Genomic DNA, 24444 nt, shown 5'->3' on the forward strand with positions numbered 1-24444 from the left:
CTCTGTCTATGACCTGATGTTTAGATTGATTCTAATCTAAAAAGTGAGATAACCGAGTTTTACATAAATTCATGCAGTTTTTGAGCTCAGAGTTCTACATGAATGTATGCAGTTTTTGAGCAAAATGCAATGTAACTCTGCAAGTACAAATTCACCACACAAAATATATGTGTGCGTGTGGGTCTTTGTCTGTCTGTGTGTGTGTCTGTCTGTCTGGGGTGGGGGTTGTGAGTGTGAGAAAGAGTGTGTGCGTGTGTGCGTGTAGTGAGTGCAAAGTATCTTAAGTCTGTGAGGGGGTGCATGTGTGGGAGTGTGTGTGTCTATAAGGGTGTGTGTGGGTGTCTGTATGGGCGTCTGTGTGTACCTGTGTCCGTGTGTATGTGAGAGTGTGTGTGTGTAGGAATATCCGTGTGTGTGTGTGTAGTGCAATGGTGATCACCTGTAATCACCAAGGTCCCAAGGTGATCACCAAGGTAATCGCCAAGGTGACATGAATCCAAGGTCCCGGTTGAGACCCTCCCTCTGGGTACCGAACTTAGCTATCAGCCTCTGCTCGGCCACTTTCCTCTGCTGCCTGTCCCGAAGTCCACCTTGGAGGATGGTCACCCGAAGGTCCGAGGCTGAATGTCCTGGACCACTGAAGTGTTCTCCAACTGGGAGGGAACCCTCCTGTCTGTTGATTGTTATGCGGTGCCCATTCATTCGTTGTCGTAGCCTTTGCTCGGTTTCCCCAATGTACCATGCCTCCGGGCATCCTTCCCTGCAGTTTAATAATAGCCTTCCTATAACAAGGCAACTGGAACTGGATTCCTGATGAAGGGCTTACACCCTATACATTGATTCTCCTGCTCCTCAGATGCTGCCTGACCTGCTGTGCTTTACCAGCACCACACTCCTGAATCTGATCTCCAGCATCTGCAGAACAGAACTGGGTGACAACTTTCTCCAAACAGAACTGGGTGACAAGAGGCAATATCCTGTACAACCTCAACATAATGTCCCATCATCTATACTCAAAAATCTGAGCAGTGAAGGCAAGCATGCTAAATGCCTTCCTAACCACTCTATCTACTTATGTTGCAAATTTCAAATAATAATCTACCTGAACCCTTTGTTCTCTAAGTTCTACCCATGGCCCTATTATTAATTGCATAAGTCATTCCCTTGTTTGTGAAAACAAAATGCGATATCTTGCACTTATCCAAATTAAATTCCATCTGTCACTCATCAGTCCATTGGCCCAATTGTCAAGATCTCTTTATAATTTTAGATATCCTTCTTCATCATCCACTATACAACTAGTTTTGATGTCATCTGCAAACTTACTAACCATGCCTCAGATATTCTCAATTAAAGTGTGGTGCTGGATAAAGACAGCAGATCAGATAACATCTGAGGAGCAAGAACATCAACATTTCAGGCATAGCCCTTCATCAGGACTGGGAAGGGGAAGGGAGCTGAAAAATAAATAGGAGGAGGGAGAGTGGGGCTAGGAAAATAGTAGGTGGGATGGTAATAGATGGATGCAGGGAAGAGGTGATGATGGTAGGTTGGTATGAAGTGTGGACCGGATATATGGAAAGGAAGATGGACCCAGGTAGGCGAAAGTAAGGACTGCTGATGCTGGAGATCAGAGTCAAGATTAGAGTGGTGCTGGAAAAGCAAAGAAGGTCAGGCAGCATCCGAGAAGCAGGAAAATCGAAGTTTCCGGCAAAAGTCCTTCAACAGGAATGGGTCAAGAGGGTGGTGTGAAGTCAGAGAATTGAATCTGGGATGGGGTTGGGGTGGAGGGGAGATTTGGAAACTGGTGAAGTCAATGTTGAGGCCATGTGGTTGGAGACTCTCGAGGTGGAAGTTATTCTTCCTCCAATTTGTGGGTGGCCTTTTGGCTGTGGAGGAGGCTTAGTATAGACATGTCATCGAGATATGGGAGAGGCTTTTGAAGTGAATGGCCACCAGAAAGTGAGTTCGGTTGGTGCATACAGACCAGAGATGAGCCCTGAACAGTTCTGCGTGTTTGTGTTCAGTCTCTCTCATATAGAGGAGACCTCATCGAGACCAATGTCTGCAGTAAATGAGGTCCGAGGATATACGAGTAAATCTCTGCCAGATTTGGAATGAAGCTTTGCAGCCTTGGATGGAGGAAGTGTGGGCACAAGCTTTGCACCTCTTACAGCAGTAGAAGAAGTTGCCAGATACTGAGGGGTTTGATGAGTAGTGTGGACCTAATGAGGGAGTTATGGAAGGAACGGTCCCTACTGAACACAAATTGAGGGGCGGTGGGAATTGTATTTTTGGTGGTGGGATCTGATTATAGGTGGTGAAAATAGCGAAGGATTATACGTAGGATTTGGAGATTAGTGGGATGGAAAGTGATGATAAGAGGGATTCTATCCTTGTTGTGGTTAGGGGGATGACGTAGCATAGGCAGTAGTGCGGGAAATGGAGGAGACACAATTTAAGGGACAGTCGATCACAGGGGAGGGGAAATTACGGACCTTGAGGTAGAGGGACATCTGGGGATGGACTTGCTCATCCTGAGAGCAGACACAGCAAAGGCCGAGGAATTGGGAGTAAAGGATCATATTGTTACAGGAGGTGGGATGGTAGGAAGTGTAATCAAGGAAGCTGTGGGAGTTGGTGGATTTGAAGTAGATGTCAGTGTTGAGCCAGTCGCCGGAGATGGACAGGTGCAGGAAGGGGAAGGAGGGTTGGAGATGGTCCAAGTGAATTTAAGGTCAGGGTGGAAGGTGTTGGTGTAGTGGCTTTTAAATCTTCCTCATAGAGAATACAGGTGCAGAAGGTCTTCCATGGTGAAGATGAGGTGTTGAGGGCTGGGGAATCGGAAATCATGGAGGAAGTGGAAGGCATGGAACGTGTCTCGAATGTAACTGGGAAGTTCCTGGATGAAGGTGAACAGGAAGGAGTCAAGATAAGCGGAGGCAAGGTCAGTCCACCCTCATTCTAACACCTATTCAAGCATTGAGGAACATTTTACAAGTCTTAATTTATTACGTTGGGCCCCTCCCTAAAAGAAAAAGTGGTCATCAATATTTGTTAATCGTAATAGCTGTGTCTAGACTATTTCCAGAGGCGATTTCATTTTGCAATATCATGTCTAAAAGGACTGTAGATGAGTTACTCAAATGTTTTACTATGTAAAGACAATCCAGAGATACAATCAGGTCACAGGTCAAATTTTACATCAACAATATTCAAGGAAGTTATGGACAGTTTAGGTATAAAACAATTTAAATCAACTGCGAGGAGCATTAGAATGATAGCATCAAACTTTAAGGACCATGGCTTATAGTCAAGACTATTCAAAGAAATGGGATAAAGGAAATTAATTTGTAGTTTTTGCAGTTAGAGATGCACCCAACAAATTAACTAAAGTTCAGTCCATCCAAATTAATTTTCAGACCTGAGCTGAGAGGACCACTGAAATTAATTAAGGAAAAATTGGTAAGCAAGAGTTCAGTTACCACATATTTGAACTATGTCTATTTTAGTGGTCAACAGCATTTGAAAGTAGCACAGCATGTGATGAAACAGGAAGCAGAAAATAATAAAAATTTGTGGTTTTACTAGAGGAGATAAATTGTTAAACCAGAAGACCATAAGACATTGGAGCAGAAATTAGGCCACATAGCCCATTCAGTCCACTCTGCCATTCAATCATGGTTGATGAGAATCATAGGCCCATTCTTCCGTTTTCTCACCATAACTTTTGATCCCCTTTACAATAAGAACATATCTATCTCCATCTTAAACACACTTTATGACCTGGCCTCAACAGCCTTCTGTGGTAGTGAATTCCATAGATTCACCACTCTCTGGCTGAAGATGTTTCTCCTTATCTCTGTTCTAAAAGGTCTTCCCTTTACTCTAAGGCTGTGCCCTCAGGTCCTAGTGTCTCCTACCAATGGAAACATCTTCCCAACATCCACTCTGTCCAAGCCATTCAGTATTCAGTAAGTTTTAATTAGATTGCCCCTCATCCTTCTAAACTCCATCGAGTGCAGACCCGAGTTCTCAAACATTCCTCATATGTTCCGAGGTTCATTCCTGGGACCATTCTCATGAATATCCTCTGAACATGCTCCAGGGCCAGTAAATCCTTCCTGAAATATGGGGCCCAAAACTGCATACAATACTCCAAATGTGGCCTGACCAGAGCCTTATAGAGTCTCAGAAGTACACGCCTCCTTTTATATTCAAGTCCTCTCAAAATAAATGCCATCATTGCATTTGCTTTCCTAACTACTGACTCAACCTGCAAGTTTACCTTGAGAGAATCCTGGACTAGAACTCCCAAGTCTCTTTGCACTTCAGACTTCTGAATTTTCTCCACATTTAGAAAATAGTCCATGCCTCTATTTTACCTACCAAAACGCATAACCTCACGCATTGCCACGTTTGTCCTCCATCTGCCGCTTCTTCATCCAATCTCCTAACCTGTCCAAATTCTTCTGCAGCCTCCCTGTCTCCTCAATGCTACCCATGCTCCACCTATCTTTGTGTCATCTGCAAACTTAGCTCGAATGCCCTCAGTTCCTTCATCTTGATTGTTAATGTATAAAGTGAAATGTTGTGGTCTCAACACTGAGCCTTGTGAAACACCACTCCCTGCTTTTTGCCAGACAGCCAAGCTTCTATCCATGCTAGCACCTTGCCTCTAACACCATAGGCCTTTACCTTACTCAGTAGCCTTCTATGTGGTGCCTTGTCAAAGGCCTTTTTGAAGTCCACGTAGATAATATCCAATGGTTCTCCTCAGTCTAATCTGCTTGTTACTCCCTCAAAGCAATCTAGCAGATTTGTCAGTCATGACCTACCCTTGAGGAAACCGTGCTGACTCTGCCCTATTTTACCATATACTTCCAAGTATTCAGAAATCTCATCCATCACAATGAATTCAAGGATCTTACCCACGACCAAGGTTAGGCTAATTGGTCCGCAATTTCCCCTCTTCTGCCTTACTCCCTTTTGAAACTGGTGTTTTATATTAGTGATTTTGCAGTACACTGCAACCCTTCCTGATTCTAGTGATTCCTGAAAAACTACCACTAATGCCTCCACTATCTCTTCAATTATCTTCCTTATAACACTGGGGTATAGTCCAAATGGTCCTTGTGATTTATCCACCTTCAGACCATTTAGTTTTCTCGCACCTTTTCTTTGGCGATAGCCACCATACTCATCTCTGTTCTCTCAATCTCTTGATTTTTTGGGGATATTACTCGTGTTTTGCACTGTGAAGACTGATGGGAAATAATTATTGAGTTCCTCAGCCATTTCTTTGTTCCCCATTGCTATCTCTCCTGTGTCATTTTCCAGCAGCCCAATGTCCACATTTGTCTCTCTTTTGCCCTTTTTATATTGAAACCCTATAGATTAGATTACATTACAGTGTGGAAACAGGCCCTTCGGCCCAACAAGTCCACACTGACCCCTACATTTACCCCTTACCTAATACCACGGGCAATTTAGCATGGCCAATTCACCTGACCTGCACATCTTCTGGACTGTGGGAGGAAACCGGAGCACCCGGAGGAAACCCACGCAGACACGGGGAGAACATGCAAACTCCATACAGTCAGTCACCTAAGGCGGGAATTGAACCCTTGTCTCCGGCACTGTGAGACAGCAGTGCTAACCACTGTGCCACCGTGCTGCCCACAGTCTTCCTTTATATTACTGGCTAGCTTACCCTCATATTTAAATTTCACCCTCCTTATTTCTTCTTTTTTTGCCCTCTGTTGGTCTTTGTAAACTTTCCAATCCTCTGGTTTGCCACTATTCTTTGCTACTTTATATGCTTTCTGTTTTGCTTTTATGCTATCCCTGACTTCCCTAGTCAGCCATGGTTGTCTCATACTCCTCATGCTTCTTTTTCTTTGGGATGAACCTCTGCTGTGTCTCTGAATTACTCGTAGAAACTCCTGCCATTGCTGTTGCACTGTCTCCCCTGCTAGGCTCCACTCCCAGTCAATTCTACCCAACTCCTCCCTCATGCCTCTGTAGTTGCGTTTATTCAGCTGAAATACCATTATTGCTGATTCTATCTTCAGTGCTCACTGTTTCACCTTAAGCTCCCTTATCAAGTCTGTATCATTGCACGACACTAAATCCAGTATTGCCGTTCCCTCATGGGCTCAATCACAAGCTGCTCCAAAAAGCCACCTCATATACATTCCACAAATTCCCTTTCTTGCAAACACTACCAATCTGATTTTCCCAGTCTACCCACATATTGAAATCTCTCAATGATCACTGCAACTTTGCCTTTCCTACACATCTTTTCTATCTCCTGATGTATCTTGCAGCCTCGTTCATGATTACTATTTGGAAACCTGTACATAACTCCAACTATGTTTTTATTTTAACCCTTGCAGCTCCTCACTTGTACCCCACACAGATTCTACACCATCTGACCCCACTTTGTTTCTCACTTTTAATTTAATTTAATTTCTTACTAATAGAACAACCCCACCCCTCTGCCACCTGCCTACCTTTACAATAGGATGTATATTGTCTAATATCCCAATCTTGATCTCCTTGCAGCCATGTCTCCATGATGCCCACCACCTCATACCTGCCAATTTCGATCTGCATGACAAGCTCATTTATCTTATTCCTTACACCACGTGCATTCAGATACAACACCTTCAGTCCTGTATTAATTGTCCCACCTCTCATAGTCATTTGTTTGCCCAGTGTACTTGAAGTATGATTGCTAACCCTTTCCAGATATTCTGTCCAATTTGTGTCTGTGCTGGAGATTTTAAAAACCTCTCTCGAGTTCTGCACTTTTACCTTCTCTTTGAATTCAGGTTTTCTAATTTTCTCTATCCCACTCTATTTAGTTTAAATTGTTATTGTTGCTCCCAGTGATAGGTTAACCTTTAAAAGCAAGTTTTAGTGGACCTTATCGAATTGAAATGAAATTGAGTGAGATGATTTATTGAATAAAAATGCCGGAGGGAAGGAATACTTACACAATGTGTCCTGTGAATAGCTCAAGCGGTATTTTGATAGGAAAGAGAAGCAAAAGGAGAATGTGGTACTTGGAGTGAATAATTAAATCAAGATATATTTGAATTTGATATTCCTCAAATTAAATTTAACAGTGAGGGAGTTTTAAAAAATTGGGAAAAATTATTGTGTTACTCTCCAGAGGAAAACTGAAATGATCGGAATTGCAATCACGTGGAGGGATACGTGGAAATATATAGAGATTAAGCATGATGTAGATATAGGAAATGCTTTTCCAATTAAGCAACAGTCTAACCATCTAACATTGGCATAGGTTCAAAAGTGATTGAAAGCAAGCTGGAAGGCAATATAGTCAAAGTGAGTTGCAGCAACTGGTGATCATCCATAACAATGATGCCAAAATCAGATGATACCCAACATTTTTGTGTTGATTATGATAAAGTCACTGAAGTTACAAAATCTGATTTATATCCTATTCCAAGGCTGGAAAATTGTATTGAAAAGGTGGAGCAAGCAATTTATATTTCTAAATTGGAATTACTCAAAGGATACTGGCAGATACCTTTATCTGAGAGAGCGAAGGAAATTTCAGCTCTTGTGATACCGAGTGGACTTTACCAATTTTAAGTTATGGCATCTGGTATGAAAAATGCACCAGCTGCATTTCAAACACTAACCAATAAAATCATTTTGGGATTATCCAATTCTGTTGCATACATAGATGATGTGGTGATTTTTGGCACAAATGGAAGGAACATTTGGAGCATCTATTGAAATTATTCAATCTACTTCAGAAGTGGGCTTGATGATAAACCTGGCTAAGAGTGATTTCACAAAAGCCCAAGTCATGTTCCTTGGCCATACCATTGGACATGGGCAGATGGCCCCATGAGATGTGAAATTAAAGGTTATTGTGGAGTTTCCCATGTCAAAGCTGAAGGAGGAAGTAGTACGGTTCTTGGGACTGAGTGATTTTTATCAAAACATTTGTATCAAATTTTAGCAGTGTGGTTCCTTTACTGACTGACTTGTTGAAGAAACGCAGAAGATTTCAGTGGTTGCAGAAATGTCAGAAGGCACTTGACAGGATGAAAGCTATGTTAACCATTACCCCAATGTTAGCCACACCTATTTATGCAGAACCATTCAAAGTGGCTATCGATGCAAGTGATGCGGGTGTTGGTGCTGGACTCTTACAAGAATACAAAAAGGTAGAAAAACCTATTCGGTATTCTTCCAGAAAGTCGAATAATTATTCACAGAAATATTCCACAATTGAGGAAGAGACCATGAGTTTGATGTTGGCATTGTAACATTTTAACATTTATCTTGCCAGTAATGTGTCTGAGACAATTCTATGTACTGATCATAATTCCTTAACACTTTTGCAAAAATCTAATGATGCATGTACCAGGCTGTTCAGATGGAGTTTGTTGTTATAACCGTTTAAATTGAAAATTATGCACATGGCAGGACGAGAGAACATAATTGCCAAGGCATTGTCATGACTTTGATGAAGGAAGATGATGTTTGGTGACAGAACAAATGGACTGTCGTATTGAATGTTTGTAGGTTTACAGTCAGTGTAATATGTATGTATTGTAGTGTACTAATAGCATAAAACTAAAGGTTTTTAAAAATGAAGACATCTTTGTATATTGATGGTTCATTCTTTAAGTGGGGTGGTGTGACATTATGGAGGCTTTATAAATGTATTTTGTCCTGCTCTTTTTAATAAAGATAGGTTGAGACACAGGTGAACAGCACTCTGTTCTAAGCTATAAAGTAAACAGCTTGTGAGGTCTTGGATTTTTCTTTTAAGTTGGAAAAATAGAAGCATCATGAATGGGTGGAGTCAGGCTCCCATAAGTACAGGATTTTTGAAGCTGCCAAACATCTCACCCTGCTACAGCAAAAGGCTTGAGTTCTCGCTCTCTCTTTCTCTCTCTCTACCATGATTTTCTCTTGATGTTGTTTCCTCCTGGACTGGAAAAATATTGCATGTGAGTCAATCAATTTTACTGAATTTGCCAAGGTTGTGTTTCTTGGATACTACTATATTAGAATTGTCGTGTTTAGAATTAGAATTGTAGTTAAATAATCCATTATTCTTTTTAGTTCTCCAACAAGAGTTAAAGTTATACCAAAGATCTTCTTTCCTTTTCTTTATATTTTAACTTGTTTGTAGGGTAAGAGTAAAATGCATTTTGTAACCAATTTAATTTCATCTGGAACTCATTTGCCTTTAAATAAGGTAAAAGTTAGGGTCTTTGCTATGCTATCTCCTTGATATAGTTGAAGGGGACTTTGTTTGGCCCATAACACAAGGAACTCATATTCTCCACCCAGCTGAGCTCATTGCTCACAAGACAAAGCTTTTCACAGTGCCTCAATACATGTGATAATAAATTCAATTCAATTCAATTCAATTCATTACAATCACTACATCCCTCCCACTCTGAGTGTGCAGAAATAGACCAATCCTTTCTCTTGGAGAAAATCATGGGATATTTTAGCACTTGGTCAGGTTCATCTGACTTGGCATCAAACATAGGCTGCATGTAATGCACAGGAGCTGGCCTTTTGTACCTGGAACACCTTGGCCAAACTTCATTCTCTTCTGGCAGCAAAGGCATCAAGGTGGCTACTTCTGTCAAGTCCAAATCTGATACAGAGGATTCAGTTTGATGGAGAAGGTGAATCCACAGGTTGCAACAGCATTTCAGACGTTCCAAGGACAGGGTATGTTTTTTTGCAGCACTGTTTACAAGTTTACAGCTTTCATATGGTCCAAATGCTTATTCAGGATCATCACACCTTCCAGAACGTTAAAACCCATTGGCCCTGACCTGAGGTTAACCATGCCTCTGACCTATGTGAGGCGATTTCCATGATTGCTTTTACCAAACTTGGCCCACTGTATTAAACCGTCTCTCATACTTACAGGAGTTTTGTGTCCTGCACTGGTGTGCCTGATGGCATGTCACCTTCTTTCCCAGGTCCGGGAAGATCAGACTTAACTTCATGCGGAGTTTTTGACCCATTAGCAATTCTGCTGATGCTATTCCTGTAGCTGCATTTGGGATGGTCCCACAATCCATAAACGTGACAGCTTGGTATCTAACGAGGCTGCAGGCTGTTTCTTTAATCCAGCTTCATGGTTTGGAGTGCACTTTCTGCCAAGCCAGTAGATGATGGGTAGTATGGAGCTGACTGTGTATGTCAAATCCCATTCAATATTAAAGAAGTAACTAAAGTCCCTCCTAGTAAATGATAGCCTGTTAACTGTGACCAACACTTCTGGGACTCCATGTGTTGCAAAATATATGCGCAGTTTTTCTACCAGCATCCCCATGTTTGGTGAATGAATTCTATGCATGTCCATCTACTTTGATTCAGTGTCTACCATGACTAAGAATATTGAATGCATGAAAGAACCTGCATAGTTGACATGCAACCAGAGTCCAATGTTTGCTTGGCCATTCCTATGGATGTGGGAAGCTTCTGGCAGTAATTCTTGTCCTTGTTGACACTCTGAGCACTGCTCTGCCAATGGGGCTGTATCTGTATCCCCCAAGCCTGGGCATCAGCCATAACTCATTGCCAACATCTTCATTTTGGAGACCCCTGAATGACTGTCTAGTAGTGACCTTTGCTTTGGAAAATCACCCTTGCTCCCCATAACAATATGTCAGCCTTTACACTGAGCTTGTCTCTCCAGTCGAAAAAGGTTTCAATTCTAGTTGTAATAGGCCTTTGGATTCCCCCATTAATAACAGATGTTTCAATTTATAAGGACTGGATCTTTGTGCCTAAAATCTGATATTCTTAGCTGTGACTGGGAACATGTCATGAAATTTAATATTAGGGGCACCACTGGTGATGTATCTGCCAGCAAGAGAAGGCTCAATATATCGCATTTGCTACTTGGCCTCCTGGATGGTGTTTTAACTTATAATTATAAGTACTTAGTATTAAAATTCACTGCTGAATGTGGCCCAAACTTATAGGGAGCACTGCCTTGTCCTCTTTAAGCAGACCAAGTAGGGTAAATAATCAGTGATTATCACAAATTTCCATCCATAAAAGTATTGGTGGAACTTCCTGAGCCCAATTATGACTGCCAATCCATTTTCTGGGTGTATTTACAAGCTGCATTAGCCAAATTCCTGGGTGCATAAGCTATTGGGTGTTCCTTTCCATTGGGCCACTATGAGCTAATACCATCCTGATGCCATACGGGGAAATATCACTTGTCAATACCAGATCATTCTTGGGACCATAACATGCCACATCAGAGGCACAGCAGCTGTTTATTTACTTCATTGAATGCTAGGCTTATCTATGAGAGCACTTTCAAGGCTTATGCAAAGGTGCAAGGAAGGTGAAAGGTTATGTATAATCTTTCCACAATAATTTATCAGACCAAAAAATGCCCTAAGCTCCTGACAGGCATAGGTATCCGGGCATCTTTGATTGCCCTCACTTGGTGGCACGATGGTTCAGTGGTTAGCATTGCTGCCTCCCAGCAGCAGGGACACAGGTTCAATTCTGTGTGGAATTTGCACATTCTCCCCATGTCTGCGTGGTTTCCTCCAGATGCTCTGGTTTCCTCCCGCAGCCCAATGATGTGCAGGTTAGGTGAACAGGCCATACTAAGTTGCCCATAGCGTTCAGGGATATATGGGTTAGGTGCATTGTTCTGGGAGAAAGTGAGGACTGCAGATGCTGGAGATTAGAGCTGAAAAATGTGTTGCTAGAAAAGCGCAACAGGTCAGGCAGCATCCAAGGAGCAGGAGAATCGACATTTCGGACATAAGCCCTTCTTCAGGAATGAGGAAGATGTGCCAAGCAGGCTAAGATAAAAGGTAGGGAGGAGGGACTTGGGGGAGGGGTGTTGGGAATGCGATAGGTGGAAGGAGGTTAAGGTGAGGGTGATAGGCTGGAGAGGGGGTGGGTGTGGAGAGGTCGGGAAGAAGATTGCACGTCAAGAAGGCTGTGCTGAGTTTGAGGGTTGGGACTGAGATAAGGTTGTAGAGGAGGCCACAACGGGTGCAGCGGATGCAGTAAATGATGTGTGTGGAGGTGCAGGTGAATTTGTGTTGTAGAGCAGGCTACATTGGGGAGACAGGCCGCCTACTTGCGGAACATTTCAGAGAACACCTCTGGGACACCCACACCAACCAACCCAACCACCCCGTGGCTGAACTCTAACTCCCCCTCCCACTCCACCAAGGACATGCAGATCCTTGGCCTCCTCCATTGCCAGACCATGGCAACACGATGTCTGCAGGAAGAGCGCCTCACCTTCCGCCTAGGAACCCTCCAACCACAAGGGATGAATGCAGATTTCTCCAGCTTCCTCATTTCCCCTCCCCCCACCTTATCTCAGTCCCAACCCTTGAACTCAGCACCGCCTTCTTGACCTGCAATCTTCTTCCCGACTTCTCTACCCCTACCCCCTCTCCGGCCTATCACCCTCACCTTAACCTCCTTCTACCTATTGCATTCCCAACGCCACTCCCCCAAGTCCCTCCTCCTTACCTTTTACCTTAGCCTGCTTGATACACCTTCCTCATTCCTGAAGAAGGGCTTATGCCCGAAACATCGATTCTCTTGCTCCTTGGATGCTGCTTGGCCTGCTGCGCTTTTCCAGCAACACATTTTTCAGCATTGTTCTGGGGTAAATACAGGATAATAGAGTAGGGAAATGAGTCTGGGTGGGTTAGTGTGGACTTGTTGGGCCAAAGGACCTGTGTTCACACTGTAGGGATTATGATTCTCACGTCATTTTCAACAGGGTATAATCCGGTCTTGTTGTCTCTGTAGTTCAAGCAGGTCACTTGGAAGGTGTGGAACAAACATTTTTCCCTTCTGAGGCATATGCCTGCCTTTAGTAAATGCCTCAGGACTGTATCTAAATTCTCTAAGTGTTCCTTTACCTGTTACCAGGAAATCATTTAGGTAAATGGTAACCTGAGGTCAACCTTGCAAAATATTCTCCATCATCCGCTGAAAAATTGAACAGGCTGACAACATCTTAAAGGGTAGTCTCGTATATTGGTACAAACCCTTTTGGGTATTACCAGAGCATACTTCTGGCATTCCTGGTCTAAACACAATTGCAAGTAAATGTGGCTCACATCCAGCTTCATGAAGAACAGCCCCCCCCCCAGCCAGCTTTGTGTACAAATCCTCTGTCTGTGGGATTAAATCTTTAACCAGCTATGAGAAGCACTTTACCGGTTGTTTAAGACTCTACAAAGTGGAACTGACCCATCAGGCTTCACAAACTGTACAACCTGACCTGCCCATTCTGCAAACTGGACTAGACATTTTTGTATAGTTACATCATTAATCCCACATCTCATTAAGTGTTATCAGCTTCGGCCAGTCATCTTAATTTAATAAAAAACCCCAATATAGATTCCCCTGGTTTTCAAATTGCTGAGTAAAAGTGATAGAATCTTAGAATTAGAGGCTTGAGGTCGTATTATTCCTTAACTATGTCTTGAAATGTTTTTGTATGTGGAGCTTCAGGATGAATTAGGCTGCTAATTATATAAAAAGCTGCAGCTCCACAGGCTGTCAGGAAACTTAATCATCTTTTCTCATCTGCCACAATGTCATTTACATAGAAATAATAATGCATTCTTTCCACGTACTCGGACTGGTTTCTAACAGTAGGGTCAAATCAGTCAAGCTGCCCAAATGAAGACAAGATGTAAGAAATGCTTACTCCAATTCAAAGACAACTGTTGTGAGCACATTTCTTCAGGATCATGCTTTGCTCTTATTGCCTCTGAAATAACTCCACAGAGGCCAGTCTCCTGTCATTAAGTCATCCTGTATTTACACATAAACAATCTTTGATTATCGTAATGCTTCATATAAACTTGGGTACCAAAGAGTCACGATCTACAACACATCCTTTGCCCAAAATGTTGATTTTCCTGCTCCTTGGATGCTGCCTGACCTGCTGTGCTTTTCCAGCACCACTCTAATCTAGACTCTGGTTTCCAGCATCTGCAGTCCTTGTTTTTACCTTTCTTTATGTTCACCAGGAAACCCTGATTGGACCAAATTAATAGTCCCAATCATGGGACTCAGTGTACGAGGTCCAGCTGGCTGACCTCATTACAATTGTTACATTGGTGGTAGTCTTTAAGGAATCACTGGAGTCAGGGATGATCGGAGAGGACTGGAAATGGCAAATGGAACACATCCCTATTGAATAGACAATAGGTGCAGGAGTAGACCATTCTGCCCTTCGAGCCTGCACCACCATTCAATATTTTCATGGCTGATCATCCTTAATCAGTATCCTGTTCCTGCCTTATCTCCATAACCCTTGATTCCACTATCCTTGAGAGCTCTATCCAACTCTTTCTTAAATGAATCCAGAGACTGGGCCTCCACTGCCCTGTGGGGCAGAGCATTCCACACAGCCACCACTCTCTGGGTGAAGAAGTTTCTCCTCATCTCTGTCCTAAATGGTCTACCCCGTATTTTTAAGCTGTGTCCTCTGGTTTGGCACTCACCCATCAGCTGAAACATCTTTCCTGCCTCCAGAATGTCCAATCCTTAAATAATCTTATATGTCTCAATCAGATCCCCTCTCAGTCTTCTAAACTCAAGGGTATACAAGCCCAGTCGCTCCAGTCTTTCAGCGTAAGGTAGTACCTCCATTCCAGGAATTGACCCCAGTCCTCTCCTGACCTTTAAGAAGGGAGAGAGGCAGAAAAGAGGAAATTATAGGCCAGTTAGCCTGACCTCAGTCATTGGTAAGATTTTCGGATCATTATTAAGGATGAGATTGTGGATATTTGGAAGTGCAAGGTAAAATAGTACTGAGTCATCATGGTTTCATCAAGGGACATTATGCCTGAAAATCTGTTCGGAGACTTCTTTGAGGATCTAATGAGCTAGTTAAGCAAAGGAAAGCTGGTGGACAGGATCTATTTGCATTTCAAGAAGGCCTTTGACGAGGTTGATAAATAAGTTAAGAGCCCATGGTATTGGGGACAAGTACTGACAAGTTGAAAGGATTGGCTGACTGGCAAAAGGCAGGGAGTTGTGATAATGGGGTCTTTTTCAGGACAGCAGCTGGTGACAAATGGAATTCTGCAGCAGTCCATGTTAGGATCACAACTATTCACACTGTACATGAACGATCTGGACAAAGTAACTGAGGATATTGTTCCCAGGTTTGCAGACGACACAAAAATAGGTGGAGAGACAGTCAGTTTTGAGGAAGTGGTGAGGCTACAGAAGGACTTTGACAGGCTAGGGGAGTTGCAAATAATTGATATTTAGAATACAATATGGGAAAATATGAGCCTATGCACTTTGGGAGGAAGAATAGAGACAGAAACTATTTTCTAAACAAGGAAGTGTTTCCGAAATCTGATGCACAAAGGACTTAGCAGTCAGAGTTCAGGTTAACATGTAGGTTCAGTTGGCGGTTAGGAAGTTAAATTCAATGTTAGCATTCATTTTTAGAGGACTAGAATACAGAATAGGGATGTACTGCTTAGACTGCATTTGGAATTTTGTGAGCAGTTCTTGGCCCCTACTTAAGGAAGGATGTGAAGCATGGGGTCCAGATGAGGTTTACAATAATGATCCCAGAAGGACTTATCATATGAGAAGCATTGAGCTCACTGGATCTATACTAGATTGAGTTTAGAAGTATGAGGGTAATCTATTGAAACTTACATAAAGACATGGAGAAAATATTTCCATTAATAGTAGAGACAAGGACCCAAGGGCAAAGCCTCAGAGTGAAAGGTACGTCCCTTTAGAACTAAGATGAGAAGAAATTTCTTCAGTGAGAAGTTGGTGAATCTGTGGAACTTATTGCTGTAGAAGGCTGTGAAGGCCAAGTCATTGAGTGTCTTTAGGATAAAGATGGATAGGTTATTGATTATTAAGATAATCAAAAGTTACAGGGAAAAGCTAGAGAATGGAATTGAAAAAACATGTCAGTCATGACTGAATGGCAGAGCAGATCAGATGGGCTAAGTGGCTCTGATAGCTTATAGTGTCTTTCTTCTTTTTACATAAATAGAAATGCTTTTACAGACAACTGGATTTTTTTTTAATCTTATAGTTTTAGGATAAAACAACATTGTTATCAACTGGGCCCAGAAAATCAAGCTCAGGTGGAAACATTGATTCTATTCATGGTAGAAAAACACCAGTCTGAACTTAATCAAAGCAACTGGAGTTCATCAGTGGTGTAGGTTTCTAATCCAGATGGATCTGCTAGACTGTGTGCAGATTATTGAAATTTGAATGTGTTACGATTGGCAGATTGTATTGTCAGGGTTGGTTGTGCTTCATTCCTTTCTATGTTTGCTCATTTGAAGGGGCACTGGGAAGTTCCACTAAACCTCCCTCACCCTTCCTGCCAGATCCGAATTACAAATCATCCATACATACTTTCACTGCCAGACCCAATTCCTCCCATACACCTTGACCTACTCTATACATTGCATTTTCTTTTACCTTGCCACCTTAACCCCTGGTACTGTACCCAGTTTCCACCCTATTTACCTGGTTCCCTACCCCACCCTAGCTGGTATTCTACTTACCATGTACCCTATATACCTGGCATTCTATTAACATGACACTCTACTCCTTAGGCAATCTGGCATCCTGCACTGGCAGGCTGCACCATCCAAGCTGGCAATCTTTCCAGTCAGCATTCTACTTACCTGGTACCCACACTACCGACTCTTTGGCATCTTCTCCTCCAATGCCCTATCACACTTATCTTATGCATTATCTGTTAAAATGGCTGTCTGGACCTTTAAATGTCAGAACTCTGTAAAAGGGGATGTCGTTTACTTTCCTCTAACAATCCTATTTTATGAAAGAACCATCAGACTTGGAGAACGGCTCTGTATTTCTGAGGAAGCCCAGGTGGAATCTCCTCTCAGAAGTGTGGAGGCTCCTTCTTCTATGAAAATAGAAACATAGAAAATAGGTGCAGGTGCAATCCATTCAGCCCTTCTGTTCTGTACACCATTCAAGATGATCATGATTGATCAAACAATCTCAGCATTCCATCCCTGCTCTCTTTCTAAACCTTTTGATCCCTTTAGCCACAAGGGCCAAGTTCAACTACTTTTGGATGTATCTAATGAACAAGCCCCAAACGGGTTTCTATGATAGAGAATTCAAAATGTGTCTGAGTGAAGAAATTCTTCCTCATCTCAGTCCTGAATGGCTTACCCCTTATTCTTAGACTGTCACCCTCTAGTTCTGGACCTCCCCAACATCAAGAACATTCTTCCCACATCTAGCCTGTCCAGTCCCATCAGGATTTTATATGCTTCTATGAGATCCCCCTCATTCTTCAAAATTCCGGTGAGTCAAAGCTCAATTGATCCAGTCTTTCCTCATATGTCAGTCCTACCATCCTGGGCATCAGTCCGATGAACCTTTGCAGGATTCCCTCAATAGCAAGAATGTCCTATCTCAGACAAGGAGACCAAAACTGCATACAATACTCAAGATGTGGCCTCACCAATGCCCTGTATAACTGCAGTAAGTCATCCTTTCTCTGATACTCAAGTCCTCTTGCTACGAAGGAGAGCATGTCATTAGCTTTCTTCCCTACCTGCTCCACCTACATGCCAATCATCAGCAACTGTTCCACCATGACACCAAAGTCACGTTGCACTGCATCTTTTCCTCTACTGACACCAGTCATATAATAATCTGCTCTCCTCTTTTTGTGACCAAATTGGATAACCTTACATTTATTCCCATTATATTGCATTTGCTAAGTATTTGCCAACTCCACTAATCTGTCAGTCTGCAGTCTCCTTCCACCCCACTTGCAGCACACACTGCCACCAAGCTTAGTGTCATATGGTTTTCAATTCCTTCTTAAAGATTGTCTCTGATTGCTGAAAGCAAGTCAGAACAACCACTGCCAGAGGAAATTGGACAAGCTCCAGTCAGCTCATTGCAGAACCAAGAATCTGCAAATAACTGCTCAACTGACAATATCACGGTGACTAAAATCCCCCAATTTAATGGCTGCAATGGTTCACAATATTCATCACTAACCAGCCAAAGGGTGATTCCTTCAGGCTTACTACTGATTTCTAATCCATGTATTGATGTCATGTTTTATTCTCTTTTCTCACATTACATTAGCTAATTAACTTACTCATAAATTCAAATGCTTAAATTAGTTCAGTTTAAAATAAAAATATATTTGGGCTGAAAAAATATATCAATGAGGGAAGGAATACTTTTCAATTTAACATTGTTGCAACTAATTGAGTGGTAGGTGAAAAATGAAAGGGAGTCCATTTATTTCTCCTCACCTGAAACACAATGTTTTTGGAGGTATACTCTAAGGGGTGCCCATATTTGAAAGACACAAAATGCCTGACAATTGGATAAATAGAATTATAAGGCCTGCTCCAGCATTTAGACACAAAATGCCTGACAAACGATAAACAGTGTAAGAAGACTGTTCCAATATTTAAGAGAAACACAATGGTACTTTTGAACCGAAGTAAAAGGAGGTCGTGTAAAAACAACAGCCAGTGACAGTTCAATAAGAAGATTGCAAGTTTGAAGATTTGGACCAAACATTGAAGAAGGGGGTAAACTTCTATGATAACAATCATAGGTGAACTAATGTGATTGTGGCTCATAAACATTTGAAGGATTCAAACAAGTTCATTAAATTATGACAAGTGATTTATTCTGGTCTCATGAACAAAAGGATGTTATCCCATTAGGTGAGCAGTGTTAGTTAGAACAAGGGCTGTAAATCTCATTTCAGAAGACAGCCAAATGGCATCATGCAGCTCATCATGCAGCTGTGAAAACAGCAGCTAAAGTTATCTTGCAGTAATTAGCTGTTTCTTGGAAACTATTTAGTATTAAGAAATAGGTTCTAGTTAAAGATTCTTCAGATAATCACAGAGATAGATTTCGATGGAGTTATGGATACAAATATATAACAAGATATGCCAATTAGCATTATGGGAAAGATTCAAACCTAAATGTAAAAGTTAATTACGTCTCAGGAAATATTTTCTTTATCACAACAGGGATCCTGGGTGGATCCAGTAAAAAACAAATTGCTCGCAAATCACGAGCTAAAGAGTGCTATCAGTAGAAGTAGCAATAAAACCTTACATATAACTAACTTTATAATAGAAATTAATATTACAAATCTTAAAGCAGTTAGTTAGAACCAGCTGTCTTTTGCATATTTTATATAAAATTAGGAAAATATAAGAGGAGTAACAGAGTTTGAAGAGATAGCAAAGGAATACAATGGGCAACAGAATTAAAGCACTCTTTAAAGATAAGCAAGTCAGCGACATGTTTGACGGAGTTCAGCCAGTAAGTTTGGAATGTAATTCATAGGATGCATAGAAAGATCCCAAAGCCTGGTGATTACAATGTCTATTAAACATCATAAGATCATGGGAACCTTGGGCTTTCCACAGGATTGTCAATCAGTCATCAAGTGTTTCACGGGACTGAATGTATAGAATAAGGGGAAGATCACAGTGACCACGCTGTAGGTGATTATTGTAACTCAACATGTATAAAAATGCTGTATCTCTGTGAAAAACCAGAACATCATTGATCGCTCTTCCGATCTGAACCAAAGATTAAGGGAGCAACTGCATTCTTAGATCGAGGCCAAACTTGGGGGGATTCTTTGGCCCTCTCCCTGCATGAACCAGTGATTGTTTGAATGCGAATGAAGACTGCCACATGCCTGAATCCTGCCTGCCTCTTGTGTCTTTGTCCCCAGTCGGTAGGTTTCCTTCCTAAGTATATTACCTGGAATAGCAACAAATTGGGCACCTTCACATGAGGACTGTTCCTAACAGAACCCCAAGTCTCCAAAAGGCACTAATAATGCATCACAAACATTTATCACATGTAACAAAGAGATTTAAAGCTGGCAGACACTTGTGTCATTTCTTATTTGGCAACATACAAATTATTTTTAGTGGAAACTGAATCTGGTCAAATCTGACCTTGACGTGAGAATGCAGTTGCTCCCTTAATCTTTGGTTCAGATCGGAAGAGATTTCAGTGATGCTCTGGTTTTTCACAATGGGATACAGCATTAATTCAGAATAATTGAAGAATGTTAAAGGCAACTTGCAGCTGGATTGGCAATCTGTGGCTAAAACTCTAGCTCAAACAGTCTTAGACAAATGTTAATCCTGGAGGTGAAAAACAAATGGAAGCATCAAACCTGATCCCCAAAATCCTGGGATTAAGGATGACCCCTACTCAGAAAGGGAATTTGATTCAGCCAGTCAATGAAATATATTGTCAATACATTAATACCAAGAGACATAGAAACACTAAAAACCTATTAAAACATTCCATAGCTTTCACAATGTGGGAAGCCAGGAAGTTGATACAGAGATAGAAGTTGGACTAGGCCATTTGACCCTCACACCTATTCCAATATTCCCTGGAAATATCGACCCCAGAGGGTTGGTGCAAACAGTCATTGAATATATTCAACTCAGATCATGTTTTTTCTAAGGAAATAAAGGGAAGTTCACTTGTATGAAAGAATGGACTAAGCTTGAGGGCCCGAATGGTCTTCTTTCATTCATATTCTTATGTGGACAGCTCCAAAGATTCACAGCATTGAGTGAAATAGCTTTGTATCTCATTGTTAAATTATCTTTGCCTTCCCCTTAACCAGCCTGCCCCCCTCGTCTCTCCTCCTCCATCTGTGTGAGATTCCTGAACCAATGAAATTCAACCTCGCGTAATCAATGTGTAATAATTTGGCTTCTGTCATGGTTAATGTTTCTCTATCACCTTCAGCAAGGAAGTCAAGAATAATGGTTTTGAAATGATCACTGACCTGTAACATTCAGGGTCACTGTGATATCGCTATGCTTGTCATTGGACACAACGAAGCACTGGTACTGTCCCCTATCGGAGACGCTGACATCTTTAAGCCTGAGAGAGAGATTCCCCTGTGCCACTTCATCGAGAAACATCTCAGTCCGGCCATTGTAGGTTGAGGGTTGAAATGTTAGGTCGTCTGCTCTCCCAGTGTACATGTGGATGGGTGAGTTGTAGCCATATTCCATGTTGATCCAGCGGACTTCGATATTCTCTGGGGCTACAGCCGTGATCAGCACACAGTCCAGGATGACATCGTCCCCAACAACCCCCATGATGGGGTCAAATGGTCCTGTCACATGTAAATCTGCTGCAGTTTCTGGAACAGCCAGCATAGAGAGAGAGCTAGAGAATGAGATCCATCAGTCTTCACAAAGGTCATTACAGTTATATCATGAATAATAAGACAGAGAGGGGGAGGCAGTCAGACAGAGAGAAAGAAACAGAGAGACAAAAGGAACAAAGAGAGAGTGAGGGAAGGGGAGAGGGAAACGTGGAGAAGCACCAGAGTGAGAGATAAACAGATAGAGAACTAAGAAAATAGTTCACATTTCCCATAGTACTGACCATCTGGCAATGCAGCATTTCCTCAGTGCCAACCTGAACAACCAGCCTCGGTTACTTACAGAAATCCCTAGTGTGGGCTTTGCCAAGATCAGTGCAACTCCATCAACACTTAAGAAGCTTGACATTATCCAGGATAAAGTGGTCCATTGGTTATTACCCCATCCAAGACATTTAATATTCACTGACTGCACAAGCAGTGCACATTAGTGGGAACTTGTAGCTTCTACAAAATTCAATACCGCAACTCACCAAGACATCTTTGACAGCACTTTCCAAAGCCATGATGTCCACCATCCAGAAAGATAAGAGTAGCAGATACATGGGAATACACTACCACTTGCAAGTTCTCCTTCAAGCCACTCACTTTACTGCTTTGGAAATATATTGCCATTCTTTCAATGATGTTGGATAAAAAAACCTGAAAGTCTCTCTCTCGTCACACCATGGGTGTCCCTACACCCTGTATAGGACTCGGTTAACTCAGTTGGCCAGACAGCTGGAATAACAGCAACAGTAGAGTTTCAAATCCCACCCTGGCTGAGGTTCCCATGAAGGTTCTTCCTTCTCAATCTCACCCCTCACCTAAGGCATGGTGAACCTCGGGTTCAACCGTCACCATTCATCTCTCTAATGAGAGAGCAGCCCTACGGCCCTCTGGAACAATAGCAACTTTACTTTATCCGATGAATGAATAAAAAATCCTTGTCTTCCAACTCAGTATTTGTAAGCTACCACTTTTACCAGACAAAAAAAAAATTAAAAACTAATATTAGTTATTATTTATTAAATGTTGTTCTCCTACCATAGAAGATCCAAACAAGAATCTGAAGCAGGAGAAACATTTCGGAAATTCAGAAATTCGATGTCAGCATATTCAGAAAATGATGGGTTGCAACTGCCTGAAATAATATTAGAGAGTTCACATTACACACAAAAAACACATGAAATGACACAACTGAGTATTCCAGCTTCAGTCATTGAAGCATGCATGAATATATATCCACATGTACTGACAGATATCTAGATACAAACATTTACATTACAGTCTTGTCCAAAATTTCACATCATAATCTTTACTGTACTTATGCAATGATTTACAAATCTCTACATTTTACAGAATATCTACGTGGTAATTAGAAACATTTCAAAGGATGGACCAACTACCTATCTTTAATGAAAAATGTTAAAGGTTGCATCAAACATAAAGAAAAAAAATCATATAACATGTAAAGATGACATAGAGTCATAGAGTCATTGAGATGTACAATATGGAAACAGATCCTTCGGTCCAATTCCATGCTGACCAGATATGCTAAATTAATCTAGACCTATTTGCCAGCGCTTGGGCCCATATCCCTCCAAACCCTTCCAATTCATATACCCATCCATAAGCCTTTTAAATGTTGTAATTGTATTAGTCTCCACCACTTCCTCTTGCAGCTCATTCCATACACACACTACCCTTTGTGCGAAAAGGTTGCCCCTTAGATCCCTTATGAATTTTTCCCCCTCATCCTAAACCTATGCCCTCTAGTTCTGGACTCCTCCCACCCCAGGAAAAAGATCTTATCTATTTACCCTATCTATGCCCTTCATGATTTTATAAACCTCTATAAGGTCACTCCTCAACCTCTGACCCTCCAGAGAAAACAGGTCCAGTCTATTCACTATAGCTCAAATCCTCCAACCCTGGCAACATCCTTGTAAATATTTTCTGAACTCTTTCAAGTTTCACAACATCTTTCTGATAAGAGGGAGACCAGAATTGCACACAATATTCCAAAAGTGGCCTAACCAATGACCTGTACAGCAGGAACATGACCTCCAAACATCTATACTCAATGCTCTGACCAATAAAGGAAAGCATAAAAATGCCTTCATCACTATCCTATTGGCCTCCATTTCCAAGGAGCTATGAACCTGCACTCCAAGGTCTCTTTGTTTAGCAACACTCCCCAAGATCTTTCCATTAAGTGTATAAGTTCTGCTAAGATCTGCTTTCCCAAAATGCAGCACCTCACATTTATCTAAATTAACCTCCATCTGCCATTCCTCAACCCAATGGCCCATCTGATCAAGATCCCATTGTCCTCTGAGGTAACCTTCTTTGCTGTCCACTACACCTTCAACTTTAGTGTCATCGACCGTCCTCGCTTTCTCCATGCATAGGAAATTGGCTGGCTAACAGGAAGCAAGAGATGGCATAAATGTTTTTTTTTCATATTGACAGGCTCAACAAATAGTTAGGGCAGGATTATAAAATGGTTATGATGTTGGAGTAAATTTATTTCTGTTCCTTTCTTCCAACTGTGTTAATTTAGCTTTCTTTTAAATATATTGAGACCATTCAGTAAGTTTCATATTCTCACCGCTCTCTCGCTGAGAAAGTTTTTGCTGAATTGCCCATTGGATTTATTAGTGACTGTCTTACATTTATAACCTCAAGTTATCCACATAAATGATCACATCTCCACTACACCAATTCTGCCAAACTCCTTAACAACAATGAATGCCTCCATTTAAAAAAACTCACATTTACATAGCACATTTGATGACATCCCAAAGTTTTTCACAGATAATGAAGTATTTCTGAAGCATAATCAATGTTGCTATGTGGGAAAACAGCAATCCATCTGTGCATAGCAAGCTCCACAAACACCAACATGAATAGATCATCTAATTGTTGTAATGCTGAATGAGGGATTAATATTGATCAAGACACATTCAGGTATTGCATTTCAGTAAGGCAAATCAGGGCAGGACTTATACAGTTAACGTTAAGGCCCTGGGGAATGTTGTCAAACAAGGAAATGTCAGGATGTAGGTAAATATTTCCTTGAAAGTGGCATTACAGGCAGGGAAGGTGGTGAAAGCAATATTTGGCATGTTTGCATTCATTGGTCTGAACCTCCAGTACAGGAGTTGGGATGTCATGTTGCAACTGTGCAA

At 41.6% G+C, this 24444-nt stretch overlaps 1 protein-coding gene across 9 annotated transcripts in view; it reads right to left on the reverse strand.

Moving 5' to 3' along the window:
• The window catches only part of LOC148140089 (butyrophilin subfamily 3 member A2-like), a 39645-nt gene that overhangs the window by 13424 nt on the left and 1777 nt on the right, over positions 1 to 24444 (reverse strand). For all 9 annotated transcript variants that reach the window (XM_087979282.1, XM_087979287.1, XM_087979286.1 and 6 more), the window contains exons 2-3: positions 22298 to 22394; positions 20885 to 21247 (exon numbers count right to left, since the gene is read on the reverse strand). In XM_087979282.1, the coding sequence (XP_087835408.1) occupies positions 20885 to 21247; positions 22298 to 22337 (403 nt within the window). In that variant the 5' untranslated portion in view covers positions 22338 to 22394. The remainder of the gene's footprint in view (positions 1 to 20884; positions 21248 to 22297; positions 22395 to 24444) is intronic.

The sequence above is a fragment of the Chiloscyllium plagiosum genome, unplaced genomic scaffold (assembly GCF_037043375.1).
Source record: "Chiloscyllium plagiosum isolate Xiang-an unplaced genomic scaffold, Cpla_swu_hap1 HiC_scaffold_35, whole genome shotgun sequence".
Lineage (NCBI taxonomy): Eukaryota > Metazoa > Chordata > Chondrichthyes > Orectolobiformes > Hemiscylliidae > Chiloscyllium > Chiloscyllium plagiosum.